Genomic DNA, 14,649 nt, shown 5'->3' with positions numbered 1-14,649 from the left:
GAGTCAGTACTGAGGGTGTGCTGCACTGTTGGAGAACCTATTGTTTAGATGAGATCTTAAACAGAATCCCATCTGCCTGTTTGATGCAAAAGCTCCCATGACAATCTTTCAAAGCTGAGCAGGAGGTTTATCCCTGATGTCCTAATCAATATTTAACCCTCATGGCAGCCTCACTACAAACAGGTTATGTGTTTATCACATAACTGTTTGTGGGAGTTTCCTCTGCACAATTAGCTGCTGCTATAATTATAGTGACTATTTCATTGGTATTAAAACACATTTAGAGGTCAGTGGTCATCAAAAGCTTGATAGAAATGCAAAGTTTTTCCTTTTTAATCAGCTCAGTGATAAGTGGCTGGGGAGTGATTAATCATAACACCAAAATAGCCACTGCACGTTGGCAGACACAGCCAATTGTTATTGCTCGTGCTTCCTTTAGAACCAGGAATCATATATAAGGTAGATGAACGGTAAATCTGAACAGGAATACTTAATTGATGATGCTAACACCTCCACAGCTAGTTCTAGACGAGACTCAGGCTTTGCCTGTCTGGGTCACCCGACCAGTTCTCTTAAAGGGGCAGCACGCCCACCTACATACATAACACCCATGATTTCAGCTTGTCATGCAAGGGCAGGCTGCAGGAAGCATCTCTGCATTCACCATTGATGAGAGGTCGGGGGAAACGAGGTGCAAGTTGGGGCTCCAGTGGGAGCAGAGACAAAGCCAGTGGCAGGAGTGTGCATGGGTGAGTGGGTGGAGAGGTCTGCAATGACAGCCAGCCGCCTGTTCTTGCCTGGAAGTAATGGGAAGGCAGGGTGGAAGAAAGGGAGGTTACAGGGCAGTGGGGGAGAGAGAGAGAGACTGGTAGAGTGAGATAGAGAGGGATGCTGCAAGGAAGAGAGACTGACCTCAAAATAAAATAAACTTCTTTTATTCTTTATTTTACATCCTGCAGTGCCATCTTTAGACAGGTAGCTGCTTCCTGTCACTTGAGAATGACAACAGTTTTGTTTCTGCTGTTTGTGCCAGTTACAGTTGGCATTCCTAGGATACTCTTTCAAATTGTGATGCCTTATTCTGACATGTGAACCCCACTCCATTCAGTCACTCTAGGCTGTAGAAACAGACACTTTAACGTGAAAATTGGACTCCAATTCTTAACAATCGAAATGCTAATCACTATTTGTCCATCCTCCCGACTGAGTCAAACAAATACAAATATATCCAAACCTTTTTAGTGTTGGCACAGTGGTAAGGCCTCAGGAGTAGCAGTCGTGAGACCCAGGCTAACACTTTGGGATCATGGCATGGGGAAATCTGAATTCAATAAATATCTGGAATTAAAAGCTAGCCTTCTGTCAGTTCACTGAAGACCTTTAGAGAAGGGAATCTGTTGCTCTTATCTGGTCTGACCCATGTGTGATTGTAGACTCACTGCAGTGTGGTTGACTCTGAATGGGCCCAACAAGGCACTCATTTTAAGGGCTTGTTGGAGGTAGCAATAAATGCTGGCCCAGTCAGTAATGCCCACATCCCATGTATGAATAAAAAGAAGTGTAATTGATATTAACCTTAAGTTAGTCAGATGCAGCAAGCATGATGAAGAATCATATGGCCTATCCTTAAATCATGAATGTAATAGTTTTGGATAATCCTTTGTCAGGAATGAATACAGTGTAATACAATCCAGACTGTGCTGCAGTAGGAGTCTGAGCAATTGAAACTGAATTAAACTATATGCCTGCAAAGCAACTAAGAAGACAACCAGATTGTTCAGCTTTGAAAACCTAATTAAATAACTGTTTTGGTGATTATAGAGGGGGAAAATATACATTTTTTTAAAATGTGGGGAGGCTGCCTCCAGGCAACTAAATTGGTCCTAATTACTGTTTGAACTTGGAGGCTCCTGCCTACATCAGTTTCGAGCCCAGGTGGAGGAAACATTTACCTTGCCTGTGGCTACTTTAGATCTTTTGAGATTGTGTAACTTCTGTCCTCTCTTCATTCTTTGACAAACTTGGTGCAATATGAATTGTAAATGTAAATAGATCCGTTATAGCTGAAGTCCTTGGGTTACATTGAACCTTAGTGGAGATCAAAATGCTTGCTTTCATTGACTTGTCCAAACTTGGCATGACACTTTTTTTTAATATAGAGGATTATGTGTTGATCCGATTGACGTGGTTAAAATGTGAAAAATTGTAACTCAGTGTCAATACAAGTAAAGTTTAAGGGATTAGAATCTTAAAATTAGAGCTAAGCTATTCATGGGCAAAATCAGAAACTTTTTTTTTTCACAGAAGGAACAGTAGATGTCTGGAATTCTGTCCTCCAGAAGGCTATCAATGCTTGGGAAAGCAGAGCTTGCAAAATTAAAGTCAACATATTTTTGTTAGACAAAGGTAGTAAGTGATCTGACGCTAAGGCAGTTAAGTGGAGTTGTGGTAAAAACCAAAAGAACTGCGGATGCTGTAAATCAGGCACAAAAACAAAGTTGCTGGAAAAGCTCAGCAGGTCTGGCAGCATCTGTGGAGGAGAAAACAGAGTTAACGTTTCGGGTCCGGTGACCCTTCCTCAGAACTGATGGTGGCTGGGTAAACGTCAGTTTATATGCAGAAAATAGGGAGGTGGGTGGGTAGGGAGTAAACGATAGGATAGAGCCCAAAGAGAGAGAAAGACAGTTGGACAGACAAAGGAGTTGCGAACGATCAGGCTGGGAGGGTGATTAGTTGTTAATGGGGACTGTTAGTGACTAACAACAGGGGGTCTGTAATGGCAGGCTATGTGGTAACAAGGCCTGGTGTGTGGGGTGGGGGGCTGGAGTTGTGGTGTTTAGTTGTTGAGTGTCTTCCTCCCATTCCTGACATGGAGGATATGTTTTGGAGATAAGGCAGTTTCATTCAGAAACAATGCCTCCAAAAAAGGTAATGATTCTCACCAGGAAGACCTTTTATGTCTACTGTTGAATTTGTTTGGAGTTTATTGCCTTCACTGTGCAATTCAAAGGACAGTTACAGATGAAAGCTGAAAATGCTCCATCTGGAAAGTTGTTCAGATTTGCAATATTTTATACTTTTGTTAAACTATAGTCTGGTATTCAGTGGGTGAAGAAAGGAAATCCATATCAGTAAATGTGCCAATTAATTTCTTCTGGAAATAATCTTGTCTGTAGTTTCTTTGGATCTTTAGAGATGGTGGAATTTCTGTATAGGAATACATTCAGGTAATTTTATTTTTGAGACTCTGCTGGCATTTTTTTTCAGATTAGCATATGGGATAAGATCTGTATTTGAAAAGAGAAAAGAATGTGGTGCAATGGAGAAGGAGTAGTGGAGAGGGATTGATTTGAAAACCTTTTGAAAGCATCAGCATGGTAGATAGAGATAACAAGGTGTAGAGCTGGATGAACACAGCAGGCCAAGCAGCATCAGAGGAGCAGGAAGGCTGACATTTCGGGCCTAGACCCTTCTTCAGAAAAAATCCTTGTTATCTCAGATTCTCCAGCATCTGCAATTCCTGCTATCTCTGAAGCATGGTAGATAGATTGGTCTTCTTCCCTGTTGTACTATTCTACACATGCTATTGTGAAACCTGCAATGTCATGGAGTATCTCTAGCCTCTATTTCTGAGAATACATTTTGTTCAAGAAATTTCTAGATGTCAGTTGGTTGTCGAACAATATCGTGTCAGGTTCGTGGTGTTCTGGTACGCCTCTTGGAACACTTGTAGAATTTCTCCAAACTTGTGTTTTCAAAAATATTAGAAATTGGCAAACACCAGCTGATTTGGTTCAATGCTTTCAAGCAAACTGTGTATTCGATCCCTACTACCTTGGGATTCAAATGCACGTGTCAACTAGGTACTACAAATGCATAGCTCATTGTATTGTTGCAATCAACACAGCGAAGCAAATGGGATGAGCAGGCTGAATCAAAAGTAGTGATCTATGTCTCTCTAATCAATTTTTTCACTCCTGCTGAAATATGTTGAAATGCCTGGTTCTGTGGCTTAGTAAATTGGCGCGTTTGGCTGTTACCTGCAAGTTTGGTGGTTTGAGACCACCCGAAGCCAAAGTTTAAGTCTATCTCTGTGGTGCAATTGATTAGTGTGTTTGGCTGTTAACCGAAAGGTTGGTGGTTTGAACCCACCTAGAGGCGATGAGTTCCCTTGCTTTTTAGGGTGGCACGGTGGCTCAGTGGTTAGCACTGCTGCCTCAAAGAGCTAGGGACCCGGGTTCGATTTCAGCCTGGGGCAACTGTCTGTGTGGAGTTTGCACATTCTCCCTGTGTCTGCGTGGGTTTCCTCCGGGTGCTCCGGTTTCCTCCCACAGTGGATTGGCCATGCTATAGTGCCCAGGGATGTTTAGGTTAGGTGGGTTACACATGTAAAATCAGGGGTGGGATAATGTGTCTGGGTGGGATGTTCTTCGGAGGGGTAGTGTGGACTTGTTGGGCAGACTGGCCTGTTTCCACACTGTAGGGATTCTATGAATTGATGAGTTCCATAAGTTTCTATATATCCCATGTAGCTTCCTTTGCCTGTGTTCTGTTGTTATGCCATCTAATAAACCAAAGATGGACCTACCTTGTTAATTGCAATACTTAGTTTATCAATATTGTCTAATCAACCTGATCAGTAATGTTATTACTCAGCTCAAGAGCAGGTTGGACTTGATCTCAAGGTTCCTGACCCAGAGGTAGGGATACTAACATTGTTCCACAAGAAACTTAAATTGTATCACAAGAGTTCACTAAAACATTTACTTACACTGTTGATTAATTCAAAATTGTTTAATTAGATAATAATTCAAATTAAGCATGATTCACATTTTCCATTGTTATTTATATTACTTAATTAAAATTATGTAGTAATTGAAAACTTGTGGTGCAGAAAATGACATTGAATTTTTACTTGTATACTGCATAAACTGCTGGTTACGATGTTGAATATACAAGTGCAATCTTTTGTGTTTATTTTAAATGATAAAATGCACTTCATCTTCTACACACCCTTTTGTATCCTTGTTTCAGGTACAGTGTGCAGTTGCGTAAAGGGGAGTTATCTTTTCAGCGCCTTAATGTTACTGAAGTCAGTGAGCAGTTGAGTTTGACTCCAAATGTGATCTATTTCTCGGATGGTAATGCAAGTGTACACAAGGAGGTGGGAAGTGGGTCCTTCACTGTGATCACAAAGAAAAACTGCTACTTGTAAGTAACTTTCATTTTGTGTCTACTGCATGAATGACGCATATTGATAAAAGCAGCTGTAATCATTTTCTGGTCTGAGCTCTCCAGAGCAACATTTCAACCAAAGCTGTCTTCGATCCTGCTAAAGGAGGCATTAGAGAATTTTAAAATACATTACACAGAATACATTTTCAAACTGGAGGGGACCAGTGACGGAATCAAGAGCTGCATAAGGTCATCAGATTTATGTCCTCTCATCTTTCTTATTTATTTGTATTGGTTATGTCCTTGACTTGTTAGCTCTCTTCCTGTTTAGTGAGTGAAAAAAAAAATCTGCGTGGATATGCATTAAAGAGACAGTAATTTCTTCCGGAAATTAGAAACTGAGGTTCTTAAGATACGGTCAATATTTTCAGAGGGCTACTCTGTAGAATTGTTCAATAACCATATTATACTACCTATCTTTTCAATTAGAATTCTGACAGACTAATATTTTATTTCGTGAGTAATCTAATCCCTCTATTAATGTTTAATGCATCTCTTTCTATATTTTAATAATTGTAGCTACCATGTACTATCCATTCTGCACCAATTAACTGGAACTCCTCCCCCACTTAAACACCATCATTAATTTTTGATTTGAATTGATGAAACTTGCAAAACATTCAGACTCTAACGTCTTGTTTCAATGACAATCTTTCATAGTTAAAGCTGGCTCCATTACTCTTCATTATTGTTCAAAAGTTACTATTTGTTATACTACCTATTTATAAAAAGTGACAAAACCCCAAGCTCACCAAAACAGAAAGAGTGAATGAATTGTTTTCAAGTGTTGTTAATTGATTAATAAAGCTAAATAAACCAATTTGGGTGTGCTATTTCCAGATTTGTATGCACTATTGCTAGTTTAGACAATGGTTATTTTTATTAATTTGCAGGTAAGTACTTATAGGCATTGGTTATCATGGAAATCCTTTCTAAGGTCCTTCCAACATTTCTTTGAATAGAGAAACACAATTATTTTCCTCAAATCTTCCTCACAACATAGCAGATGCATTCAAAAGATAGTGAATGCTGTAGTTTTATGTTGTGTTGTATTCCTCATCACAGAATTACTAGTCTTAAACTGGATTGGTAAGTAGGAGAGTGTCAATTTCCTTGAATATCTCAGACAGGTTGATTTAATTGACAATCTGATAACTTGCAGTTACAGACCTATGTATAAGCACATCCTTTATCTAGCATGTCGCTGCTTGGAGTCCTTAGATCTGTCAGTCATGCAGTGTTATCCTGTTCCTCAGCTCCATAGTATACTAAGCTCTTAAAGCAGTAACAGAACATCCCCCTTTTTCCAAAGATAAAATTGCATACAGTAAGAGTGACAATATATACACATTCGGTAATTGCACAACAATTTGCATAAAAAAATCAAGAAATGTAAAATTTGAGTTTAAGAATCTGGGAGGCTGTACTGTATAATGTTTAGATGGTTTGACAGTCCTTCTGCATCTGGTGATGGTTTAACCATTCTGGGATCCAACTTCATACTTAGTTGTTCTCTACTTGTTTGTATGTTGGTTTTGTATATTGTTAGAGTGTTAGTTGTTGCTAAATGGGACATAAACCAGGAGTCAGCTTCACTACAATATCCCAGATCCAACTGTTTAACTGAGTGAATGGCTTGCACTGTCAAAGCCTGTACTTTTAGGCTGAAAGCACCTAATGGGTTCTTCAAGGTCTGATCCAAATTACCACAAGAAGACATGCGCACTTCAATGTGAAACAAATTTATTAGCTTAATCTATTTATTATATATTAGAAACATATGCAAACTGATGAGTGAATCTGTTAGCTTAAACTACAAAATATATCTAGAAACAAGTGAGTCTCACACTACCGTCCATCCATTGGGGACTTTAGCGATGGTGGCACTCGGAGGATCACAGATTCCACGGCACTGGCCTCACGAACCTCAGCCCAATGGTGTAAAGTCCAATGAGTTGGGCAAAGCCTCTGACATTAATACTCTTCTGAATCTAAGATTGCATGCTGAATCTCCATTTTGTAATTACTGCAGTATTTTTCTAGCGTTTGAAACATTCTGAAAAGCAAATGCAGTGTGGCCCATGTGATGACACAACAGGACACTTCTCACAGACAATTCAGCTTCACGTGGTTACCTCCCAGTCCAAATCGGCTGTTTTTGTGTTAGGCATGTTTTTCACATACTTTTCAACTTTCCTTCAATTGCTCATTGCCTTAATAGCTTGGCTTAACTATATCATTTTTAAGTTCAATACCTCAAAGCCTTATCATGAAGTGCTTAGTGATAAAGTAGGCTCTTCATATTGTCATGCTGCACCCAAGAGCTCCTTCTGTGGGATACAGGCTCACCATCACCAGCAGACACCAGATTTGGAAGCAAGTTAGCACGAGCCTGTCGCAGTTTGCTGAGATGTATGACAAACTTCCGGAAAGGCAAGGAAGAGTGAAGATGGTGCATGACCAATGGTGCAGTTTTGCCTGATCTGTATGTAGGATAGAAAGTCAGAGTCATAGAGCCTGCCCAAGGAACCTGGTTACTTTCAGAGCTTTCCAAAGTGTGCATGCTGCGAGATCACGATACCTAACGGAGCAACATTGAGGAGAAACGGAAGTCAAATCAGGGAGCTATGTGGGATCTCAACTGTGCATAAAACACCCACAAGACACAAATATGCTGAAATATTGCACCCATTGTATCTATCACAGATACACTTGAAGTGTTCTTTGACTCTTTAACAATTGTACATTTAGTGACTAGGAACAAGTAATCACAAATGTAGTGAATAAATCTGTTGTGACCGCTGGACTGGGATGCCTAAGTTCAAGTCCCACCTGCTCCAGAGATGTGCAATAACATTTGGTTTATTCAGCTTTATTCATTGTCAACAATACATACATATTCAGGAATATTGTGTAATTCTGTCTATATACTGATGGAACAGATCCTGACTGACAGACAAACCAAAATATGCTCTTTGGAAACATTATCTTCCAAATGATGTGGTGAAAGTAGTAAGTTCTTGAGCTTTTTAGCTCATGTGAATTTCTGATTCAGGTCTTTCAGTGTTGGAATTTTATGTGGGTTTCACTTTCGAGCAAGGTTTAGTTGTCTCGGATCCAATCATACCTGATTCTACCTTCTTTCTTTAGCATGCACCTAACTGAATTTGCACCAGTCTATGTGCTGATGTACATGAGGGTACAATACCATTACATTGCATATTTACCAGCTATCTGGAAGGCTTCACCTGCATGTGAACATTGCACTCTCAGAGAAGAGCAATTTATGATGTTACGTATTCTTTGAGGTACAATAGAGCATCATCTAAAGTGGTGAGCTCACTTTTCTCCTGGGTTGAATAGATTTTTCCCATTGTTGTTACCGTGAGGTATTTATGTAACAATCCAACCATTGATTACTACGTTCTATGTAGCAGTACCAAACACTGACGGTTGGGGTACAGTGTTGCCACCAATCTTCCTTTCTATATATTTTGAATTAACCTGTTCTGAGATGTTATTACACACTTCTGGACTAGTTGTGACTTACATACAGCCCTGCTGACCCGGAGGTAAGGACATTACCTCTGTACCACAAGAGCTCCCAATTCCCATTCCTAGATATTTTCAAATCAACCTGTTCAGTGATGCTATTTTACACCTCTAGAGCTGATGGGACGTGAACCCTTTCCTATGCTAAGTCTAAGGGCCTATCTAATTAGCAGTAAGCCACTATTAAGTCATGTGAAGAAAAGACATTTGTCTTACACAACAAGATGCAGTTCATTGGGTGATAGCAATAGTACATGTTCCATTCCTTACAGACCTCATTGGAGATTGATATCAGCATATAATTCTGGATGGCCAATCTTAAGATATCCAGAGGATACAGGCTTGTGCAAAAAGAGATTCTTGGTACTGGGAGTTTAATCCTGAAGAAATATTAAGAAAGTTACATTTGTTTTCTTTGAATATATCCCTGTTACAGTTGGACTTGCTTGATTTTTTTTTGTTGTACACATATTCATTACTATTTCTTAATTGTAATTAATGATTTAAAATATTTTTGTAAGGATTAATGCTCCTTAATTTTATCCTGCCTCATAATATATATTAGCACAGAAGATTAATCCTGATCAAAGATTGCTTTTTGTTCCACATTTGCTGCTCAATCCTAACATGTCTGGAAACAAGAAATGTTAGACCACTGTGTACAGACAATTAAATAAAACTGGATGACTGGTTAATAGCACCATCTTTTGACAAAACTTTGAAAATGAAGCCATCTCCGATGGGAATACATAAGTAGCTCCTTAAACTGTTCTTGTACATTGTATATGTGTGTATATATCATTGAACATTGAAAAGACCTGTTGTATGCCTGAAAGAAATTCTATGTTTCAAGAATATGTTTGCCTTTTAAACCTGAGATAAGACATTTAAAGTGATACTTGGTTGATTGATGTGTCAGAAAAGAATCAAATGCTACTTTAGGAACTACTTGTGTGTCAGCTGGAGCTTTCATGTATCTAAGACTGGTTTTGGGCATGACAACAATCAGAAACTATGGTCTCATTTAAATTTTCAGCATTCTCTGAGTTGGGTGGGGTGGGGAAGGAGGGGAGTTGTGTAGCGGTGAACTTTTAAAGGCAGTCCACTGCCAAGAAAGCTCAGAAGTGAGTATACTGAGTATGTCAATGGCATTTTAACTCCTATTTCCAAACATCCACCACCTCTGTAGGAATAAGTGTTCCCTCACCTCTGTCCTGACTATGTTCCCTCATCCTTAATGTGCCAAACATGAGAAAAAGTTTCTATCTTTTAATCCTATCCATTCTCCCCAGAATTATTCAAAAAGTTTGATAGATCACCATTTGACCTTCTAAGTTCCAGGGAATACAAGCATATTTCTGCAATCTCTTCTCAAAGTTTGATATTTGGAGTCTGAAAGTCATCCTGAAATGCTGTATTGCCTCAGAGGACAATGTATCCTTCCCAAAAATGTGTCTCAAACTGCCTGTGCATTCCAGGTGTTGTTTAACTGTAGTTTTGAATAGCGGAAGCATGATTTCTAATGCCTTGTATTCTACATGTCTCGATAACACAAGTATTCAAAGTCACCACATACTAAGGGTTCCTCTTTCTTGACATTCTTTTTTAAGAAATGTTTGTTACTTCTACTGGTGGATTCTGAAACTTACAGGAAAGTGGGAAGCTAAAGTGTTTTGGAACGGTTTGGTAAAGTATGTATTGATCATTTTGATACCCAAAATAATTCATTTGCCTTTTCTTAATCGTAGATTTCGAATACCATTTACTGACCAGTTAAAAAGTGCAGAAAATGTAACAAGGTACCGGGATGAGTGGATTGATGCTATTGACAAGTGCTGTTTACACTGGAAACGTTTATCGCAAGCACAGCTTGTAGCAGAAGACGATCTAGTTGGGGTTATACAAGATATACCATTCCCAAAGGAACCTGCTGATCAAACTGCATTAAACCAACTTGACTTACCTGCAAACTCAAACCAGGAAGAGGAAAAAGAACAAAAAGAGGATGATAGGAAAGAGGCAGAGGATGAAGAAGGAACCGAACTGGCTTCTCCAGTTACAAAAATGGCCCCAGGATCACCTTTGGAAACAGTCGTTCTTCCTCCAGTGACCCAAAGTCTTCCAGCTACCACACCATTACTCCTTCCTCCGTCAGCACCAGCTATTCCTGTACCTCCTCCATTTCCGATGAAAAAATCAACTAGTGTAGTAAAGAAGACTAAAGCATTCCATTGGGATGTCATTGCCCCAGAAAAGGTCAGTACTTTCATTCATCACGGTTACTTTTTATTCAAACATTTTATTGCCAAACAACAGCTGTGCCTCAGGATTGGAAGACTTTTTTTTCAATGATACCTTTCTCCACAAAAGCAAATCATGTGGGAATGCTTCTCTCACATGATCATCGCTTAGATCTGTTTATGTTGTAACCTGGCTACCGGTATTAGCCTGTTTTATTTCTATGTTTGTTAAATGAAAGCCTGTCAAACTTAATACTGGCCTGCCACAGTCAATTTGCCAATCATTCCTCCAAATTGGTTTAAAAAAAATTCTCTCTTTTCAAGTTTTCAAAGGAGACGGACTTGGGAGGAATGGTAGGGAATGGAAGAAAACAAACTACTTCCAATCAGCCAGGTTTTATGGAAAATAATTTGTTCTGATTTATCTCTACACTGGAAACATTTTATAAAAGCTTTCTGTTAAATGAAAAACTTCACAAAATATTTCTGTTTTATGCTGTCAGTTTTTATGATCAATGAATATAGGCAAATGAGCATTTGCTCCATCTGTAGTCGTATATACCTATCAGTCATTGGAGCCAAATGCAGTTCAGGAAAAAAGATGTTTATGGTTGTTGGATGACACTCATCTCAACTTCAGAATTGTCATCTCAGCTGCAGGAATTGTCTGAAAGTATCCAAGGCCAAAACTGCTTTATCAATTACCTTTGCTCAACGTATGGTCAAATAATGCTTGATGACTGCACAGCATCCAGATTCATTCACAAATCATCAGCAGACCATGTCTGTATGCAGCAATACCTGGATAAGATTCACCCATGGGCTGACATGGGGAAAGTAACATACAAGACACATACCAACCAGGCAATGACCATATGCTTCAAGTACCAAGGCGGGGAGTGGGAGGGGGGGTGGGGGGTGCTAGTTACCATTGACCATAAATTTAACCGAAATAGCCACACGAATAGCCTAACTATAACGGATCGAAAACAGGGTCATCTGTAACGAGTGACTCAGCTCTTGACAGGCTGGAGCCTTTCATCTGCAAAGCATCAGTCAGGAATATGATGGAATCATCTCCTTGCCAGGATAGGAGTAATGACCACAGCAGAAAAGTGGATTGGGGATAATCAGATCAGCAATGATCTCATTGAGTGGTGGAACAGACTCAATGAGTCAAATAACTTACTACTTCTGCTATGTCTTATGATCTTAGGGATAATGTGTTGAACAATGCAACCTCTGTGATTGACACATCAACGAAGATGTTAAATATTCCTCCACTGCTGGCACACTGTGGTACATTGTGCACCATCCATGAGATGAGTTATAAAAAATTGCTGAAGCATCTTTGAAAACAACTTTCCAATCTGCAACTTCTTCTTTCTTCTAGGTAGAGGGCAACAAGGATCCTGGAGACACATTGAATTGGACTTCTTTCAAATGGGGGAGGGAACTGACACCCGATATAGGGGGCTTTGTGTCACTATCACTCATTGTACATCAGCTACACTCATTGTACATCGCTTTCTTAGCTGGTTATTTATTATTGAGTTTATGAAATTAATATATCATACTGCCAATTGCACCACGGGATGGAATTTATTTCCGTGAATGTATATGGGGAAGCTACGGAAACAGGAATATCTTCAGCTTCCAAACAAGTCCATGACTCCACTGGATTTAACATCCTTTGGGCTGTTAGTGACCTCAGATCCATCTAGGAACAAGTCTTGTCAATTGGCCAATGTCTCTCTGGTCCCAGCAGCATCACCCGGATCAGTGGCCACTGCTGGGAATGCATCCAGTCCCCAGCAAGATTTGCCACTAGAGCTGAATGCAGATAAGTGGTAGGGGAATGGGTTGGGTATTGTTGGGGTCATGCTGACAGGCACTGGTAAGGAGAATGAGAGGTATTGGGGACTGTGGTGAACAGGATAGGAGAGGGGGAAATGCAGGGTTGTTTGTAGCTTGGCAGGGATACTCTGATCAATACAGGGTCCCACTTCTTCCTTGTCCTTGGCCTAAACAACATTTCCTGCCATGTTTCTCACTTGTCATCAGCCTCTGCCTGCTACCATTGAAGTGATGACCATTAATTAACTACCTAAGGGTCTCATTTGGCACAGCGTGACCACCCAATGCCTTTCTCAAAACTTTTGAGTGAGGGTATGATTGGCATGTATCTGACCGGAAAGGAGGCCATGGCATTTTACGGATCCCCATCTGTAAAAGTTGCAGGGGAAGTAAAAGTCTGCTCCCTCACTAATTCCACTCATACCATCCAGGCAACCATCCATTGCTTCATGAGTCTGAATGTGCCGGTGTAAATGTGCTACAGATGCTGTTTTCTGTCTGTGCCGCATTCTCGTCATTCTAGAGTACAGACTATTAATAATTCACTTTTGATTTATTTAAGCAAAGAATGACTTTTTTTTTGATTAATGGCATCATTTCAAGCTCTTCATGTGGCAAAGTAGATCTCAAGATATTTCAAACAAGGAAGCTTTCGCTTATTCCTTTTAATAGAGATGATGAGATGGACAGGTACAGAAGCTGAGTGGTTCTGATTGCAGAAAGTCTCCTTTCTGCTTTGCGGCTACAACTGTTCAGAATTAATGAAGGGCTTCCCTCTCCTAAGTAAGCTGAATGAATCTGGATAGTTTTCTATGAGTGGACATGTGTTCACAATATATTGTTACTAATTCTGGTATTAACTTGACACCAATATTGACATCAGGGTGGACAAGTCTGAACTATAGTTGATTTTTATCATTATGTTGGTAATGGGCATGTGTGCTCATTTAGGTCTCTTCTAGGTTCAGGATGCTTGGTTAAAGTAGATGGTGTAAATGTAAGTGTTGACGACCTAGTAAGTGTTTCATACATTGCTAGGATTTTCAGATTGAAAGTCTAGAAGGAGAAGGGCAGCAGTTACATGGGAACACCACCTGTAAGTTCCCCTTCAAGCCACTCACCATCCTGACTTGGAAATGTATTGCTGTTCCTTCAGTGTCACTCAGTCAAAATTCTGGAATTCTCTCCCTAATGGCATTGGGGATCATCCCCAACAATACATTGACTGCAGCTGTTCAAGAAGGCAGCGCCTTCCCAAGGGCAGCTAGGGACGGGCAATAAAACGTTGGCCGGCCACTGACAGCCACGTCCCACAAATGAATAAAAAAAAGTTTCAAAAAACGATCATAGTTTTGCAGAATTCTTCTCTGGGTGAGACATGCTTTGAGTTGTTAATGTTTCTTATGACATTTTCCCATACTTTTATAAATAAGTACACAAAGTACTCTTCAAGAATAGATGATATTTGGGGGTTGGTTAGCTCAGTTAGTCTGCATTGCCGAGTGATGCTAAGAACTTAGGTTCCTCACTGGCTGAGGTCACCATGAAGGCCCCACCTTCTCAACCTCACCCCCTGCCTAGGGTGTGGTCACCCTCAGTTTTAAACTCACCACCAGTTGTCTCTCTCTAATGAGAGAGCAGCCGCATGAGACTATGGTGACTTTACCTTCTTTAATCAGAGATAGTAGGAACTGCAGATGCGGGAGAATCTGAGATAACAAGGTGTAGAGCTGGATGAACACAGCAGGCCAAGCTGCATCAGAGG

General features: G+C 40.0%; 1 protein-coding gene across 1 annotated transcript in view; it reads left to right on the top strand.

The window, feature by feature from the left end:
* The window catches only part of LOC109917175, a 41,258-nt gene that overhangs the window by 25,867 nt on the left and 742 nt on the right, over positions 1 to 14,649 (top strand). Inside the window, exons 6-7 of the mRNA XM_048608585.1 lie at positions 5,035 to 5,211; positions 10,536 to 11,043. Coding sequence (XP_048464542.1) covers positions 5,035 to 5,211; positions 10,536 to 11,043 — 685 coding nt within the window. The remainder of the gene's footprint in view (positions 1 to 5,034; positions 5,212 to 10,535; positions 11,044 to 14,649) is intronic.

The sequence above is a fragment of the Rhincodon typus genome, chromosome 19 (genome assembly GCF_021869965.1).
Source record: "Rhincodon typus isolate 14 chromosome 19, sRhiTyp1.1, whole genome shotgun sequence".
In the NCBI taxonomy this organism is placed as follows: Eukaryota; Metazoa; Chordata; class Chondrichthyes; order Orectolobiformes; family Rhincodontidae; genus Rhincodon; species Rhincodon typus.
Note: the sequence above shows the minus strand (reverse complement) of the source record. Positions and strands in the feature narration are given on the sequence as shown.